The sequence below is a fragment of the Morone saxatilis genome, unplaced genomic scaffold (genome assembly GCF_004916995.1).
Source record: "Morone saxatilis isolate NCDOM2014 unplaced genomic scaffold, NCSU_SB_2.0 Contig10, whole genome shotgun sequence".
NCBI classification, from domain to species: Eukaryota; Metazoa; Chordata; class Actinopteri; family Moronidae; genus Morone; species Morone saxatilis.
The window spans coordinates 17949353-17954409 of record NW_023339652.1 but is presented as its reverse complement, the minus strand read 5'-3'; the positions used below and the strand labels follow the sequence as shown (position 1 = coordinate 17954409).

Sequence of the window (5057 nt, the reverse complement as noted above, 5' to 3'; positions counted from 1 at the left end):
TACTTCATAGACAGTTTTTTTTTTTGCTTCAATTTGTTACATTTTCAATAGTCAACCCATGTACAGATACATACATTTTATAAAATAATATGCACAAAACATTTGTATTGAATATATTTTATAATTTTTTTGTAAACACTACGCCATCACACATGATCATGTGTGTTTCTTTTTGTTGTTTTCCGTGCTATAAGGAAGGTGCAGTCTGTCTGCTGTCTGCCTGAATCCATGTGAATGCACCGGGGGCCAGTGGAGTCAGGACTGCCAAGATGCCGACAGCTGGAGCCGACCAAACTGAGCTTCACAATGGTTCTTTAGAAAGCCACAAGTAATGTCACGGAGACTACGTCCATTTTTAATTATACAGTCTATCCTGTTGCCAAGCCAACCAATCACAAGTCCAGCACTCAAGCTATAGTTATGAGTCTGGAATCAAGCGGCAGATTTTTGCTGTTTCTACTGTAACTAAAGACAGCTTGTATTAAGAGGGAAAATGAAAACTTTGTACATTACCTTCAACTGGAGGTTTAGAAGGCGAAAACAATCTGTGCCACAATGTTCAGAGTAAATGAAATTAAGCTTTAAACAGGAAACACCCAGAGGGGCGTGTGAGTGATAAACATTAACCATATCTGTCAGTGAAATAAGTTGTAAAGTGGCTGTCTAATGTAAGCATGTAAAGATAAATGTTGACCTTGAATAGCTGGAATTTTAGGAAATGTTCATTTATTTGGATTCCAGAAAGCAGCTTTTAAAAACAAAGATCACTTTAACTGAGTGTTAGGTATTGTGGCAACTGAGTCAGTTTGAAAAAAATATTAGTATTAAACAAAACTGAAAAAGTGAAACAATCCTAGTCAGTGTACATTCTGTAATTCTGAGGAGGCGGGGGGACAGACTATGGGGCCTTTCTGAATACAAAGTACACCAAGACCACTCAGAGCACCTCACATTCACCAGAAATGGAACTCCTGAGCCACAGCTGCCTCCTTTTAAAATGATCTTATTGATAACTAAAGTAAGTATTAAACAGAAATAGTTAAAATAAAGATAATCAAAGAACATTTCCTAGAAATAAACATATTCCACAGTGGCTATTTCCAACCTGATGCAAAGTCAATAACACTTATTATTCCAAAAAAAGACTTAAGACTTGACTTTGACTCAAGCTCAAAGATTTAAAAACCCATAGAAGTATTTAAATGAGTTTTTATAGAATGCACTGAGAGATTGGAAAGCAATATATATATATTTTTAAAGAAAATGCAAATGTGGATATATTGGCAAAACAATCAATAAAACAACAGCAAATTGACATACAAGTACCACTAAGTAAAGCAGAAGTTAAAATGAAAATAAAGTATCATATACGCAAAACTTGGCAGAAATACTGGGACTTATGTGACACTGGAAGACCTCTTTACAATATACATGTAGGCATTAGTGGATTACAGAGCAGGAGACCAAAGGGAAAGATAGTCATCACCTGTCTGAGAATAGGTCACACAGGATTATCACACAGTCCAGATCATAGGCAAGCAACCTAGTGAACTATACACTCATTGAAATAAACCGGAAACTGTCAAACACTTATTATTAGACTGCAGCAAATATGATCAAGAGAGGACGGAAATAATATTAGCATCTGATCTGATCTATCTGATGAGGGACACAATATTACATTGGAGACTGTGTCCACTCTCTACTGTCCTCTACTTGGAAAGAAATCATGGAAAGGACATAATCTTTTAAATAATTATTTAAAAAATAACAGAATAATAGTGAAAATTTTGTTATTTTGTTTTTGTTTTCTTTGTTTTTTTTTCTTACTAAGCTACTAGAGTATTTAGTATTTATTTCATCAAGACAAATGAATAGTATTTGAGAAGTTATTTATTTTTTTCATTTGGTTTCTTTTTGTTTTTGACTATTGTGTTTATTGTTTTGCTGGTATTTATTTGTTTTGGAAAAGTATTACAGAGCTTTAGTTCACACTCCAAATCACTAGGTGGCGGTAATGCATGGCAAAATATAACCAGAAGAAGAAGAACTGTACTTCCCATGGCTAACATGCTTTTCCCATTACATCATCATGTGTGTGTTACCATAAGATAGAAGTGGAGCGAACCACTAGAACCTGTTTGTATGGATGAACTCGTTTAAGTGGAGCATTCTCGGCATGTTTTACCCCAGACTCATCTCCTGTTAGCCAAGAACGCTAAAGGAAGTGAGACCGAGCTGTGCTACTCGGAGTAGCTTTGATAGAGAAGCTAATACGTTAGCTTGCTAGCTGGAACAGACGGACGCCAACACGGCGCACAGAACAGTTTGAAACGGAGTGTGTGTGGAGGAAATGTTGCTGTGAATTTGTAACAATGTCACACAAACTACTGGACGCTGTTTTCAACCCTCAACTTCGGTTACACAGAGCAGGTTAGTACTGTATTCTCACTTTAATCTGACGGGGAACCCAACAGTGGTGGTAGGCGTATACAGACCACACTATAGTATTTATCATACAGCCCCCGCAATTTACCCCCCAACAAACCTCTCCTTCCACAGGAAGTACTACTTCTTAACGTGGTACATCACCATGGTAACTCCATACTGATACCTGCTTCTCGTGGCCAGTAGCATAAATTAATCCATAATTTCACATTTCTACATTTCAAAAATAAGGCTAAGATAATAATATAAATATCCCATAATAATTTTTGGTGCCTGTATGTCGTCAGAGAGCCTGATAATTGGCCAGTCTTTACAGTGGTCATAAATAATGAAGGCCGATTTAATCAGGCCGATTTTCTTTGCATTTGCTGATGTCTGCGCTCACAAGGCTGATAAACAAAAATGTCTTCAGACCCATCAGCAGGCAGCCTGAGAAAAAGCTGAGAGGCTTATTTTAACTCTGCACTAGTGGGTTTATATGTGGACATAACATGAGCAGCTGCCTTGATCAAAGGAAAGAGTATTGTTAAACAGCTACAGTACATTTTCTTGCATCCATTACAATATGAGAATACTCAATTGGAATTACTGAGTGTGAGAAAATAATAACTCAATCGCTCCCAGTTAGATTTTTTATGGTTAGTTTGATGTTCCTTTTCTAGATTTATGTATGTTAATATATAAACATTTAAGCAATTATTACTTTAAAGCTAACCTTTCCAGTTTCTACTAAAGTCAAAGAGTTGGAGGGATTTATTGGACCATTGTTTTTTTTCCTGCTCCAGACAATCATTATTATATGAGCCTTTAAAAATCCACTTTTAACTTTAAACAAGAAATGAAATTTTCTGAAACGTGTATGTATTTGTATTTCATTATTCTCCACAGACGTCCAGCAGCTGTCGGTGAGTAAAGAAGAGGTTCCCTGTGAGCAGCAGGAGTGGAGCCCCAGTCTGGACCAGGAGGACCCACCAGAGCTGCCACACATTAAAGAGGAACAGGAGGAACTCTGGACCAGTCAGGAGGAAGAGCAGCTTCAAGCACTGGAGGAGGCTGATATCATCAAATTCACATTCTCTCCTGTCCCAGTGAAGGGTGAAGATGCTGCTGCTGCTGATGATGATGAAGAGAAACCACAGCTTCATCAAAGCCAAACTGAAAAGAACAATAACGAAATGAAAAGCGAAGCTAATGGAGAGGACTGTGGAGGACCAGAACCTGCCAGGTACTCAGATCCAGATAGTCATTTACAACCATATACTGATGACAACACGTCACACTCCTCTGAACCTGAGACTGATGACAGTTGCGACTGGGGGGAGACCAATGAGCATCACTCAGGTTTAAACCCTCTGCCAAACAATGAAGTACCTGTAAGTGATATGGAATGTGATACTCAGCCAAATAGCCAAACAGGAGTGAAACCATTTACCTGTTCAGTTTGTGGTAAAAGATTCTCCCGGAAGCACTCCTTAAAGACTCACATGAAACTTCATTCAGAAGGAAAACTTTTCAGCTGCTCAGTTTGTAAAAAATCTTTCCAGCAGAGAGAACATGTTGCGAGGCACATGAGAGTCCACACAGGGGAGAAACCCTTCTGTTGCTCTGTCTGTGGGATAAGGTTCGCGCAAAAGGATACTCTGAGACGACATTTGACGACCCACACAGGGGAGAAACCCTTCTGTTGTTCTGTCTGTGGAAAAGGATTTTCACTAAGCTATAGCTTGACATCACACTTAAGAGTTCATACAGGAGAAAAACCTTTCACCTGCTCAGTTTGTAAGACGAGTTTTAGTGACAGACAGAATTTGTCCCAACACATGAGAATCCACACAGGGGAGAAAAGATTTAGTTGTTCAGTTTGTGGTAAAAGATTTGCACTACATGGAAATCTGAGACAACACTTGACTGTCCACACAGGGGAGAAACCCTTCAGTTGTTCAGTTTGTGGGAAAGGATTTACACGAAAGGGAGATATGGGAGAACACTTGACTGTTCACACAGGGGAGAAACCATTTAGTTGTTCAGTGTGTGGTAAAGGATTTGCACGAAAGAGATTTCTGAGAGAGCACTTGACGGTCCACTCAGAGGAGAAACCATTCAGCTGCAATGTTTGTGATAAAACTTTCACTCGGCTTCATGTTTTCAAAAAGCACAAGTGTGTTGGTGAGAGCAGTGGAAGTAAATGAAGCTTGTTGAGCCGATTACTTCCAGAATTATTTTGACAGATATTGTGATTGCTATGTGATTCAGGATTAGTGTGGGAATTATCATTTTTCCATCACAATTTTAATTTAGATTGAATACAAATGATTAAAATCATGATGATGTGAAATTTGTTGGGGTCTTTACCAAACAAATATGTTTCCTTAAATCTGTACAACAAGATCTGTAGGTAGGTAACATGCACCTGTATTTCCAAATAAAAAAATACTAGTTCCAATCAAATAAGGAAATAATGGTAAAACAATAGAAAACTAAATGATGCTGGGGCACTCAGATAGCTCACCCAGGTACCAAGGCTGAGTCCTTGCTGCAGTGGCCCAGGGTTAGAGACCAACCTGTGGCCTTTTTCTGCGTGTCAGCTAGGGGTGTCACGATTTCGATTT

The 5057-nt window shown here is 38.5% G+C and overlaps 1 protein-coding gene across 1 annotated transcript; it reads left to right on the top strand.

Moving 5' to 3' along the window:
• The first annotated feature begins 2375 nt into the window (after positions 1-2375).
• On the top strand, positions 2376-5051 carry LOC118342632 (zinc finger protein OZF-like). The gene is made up of 2 exons (XM_035681237.1): positions 2376-2433; positions 3337-5051. The coding sequence occupies exons 1-2, from the start codon at positions 2376-2378 to the stop codon at positions 4635-4637; spliced, it is 1359 nt and encodes a 452-aa protein (XP_035537130.1). The 3' UTR covers positions 4638-5051.
• Positions 5052-5057: the final 6 nt, after the last annotated feature.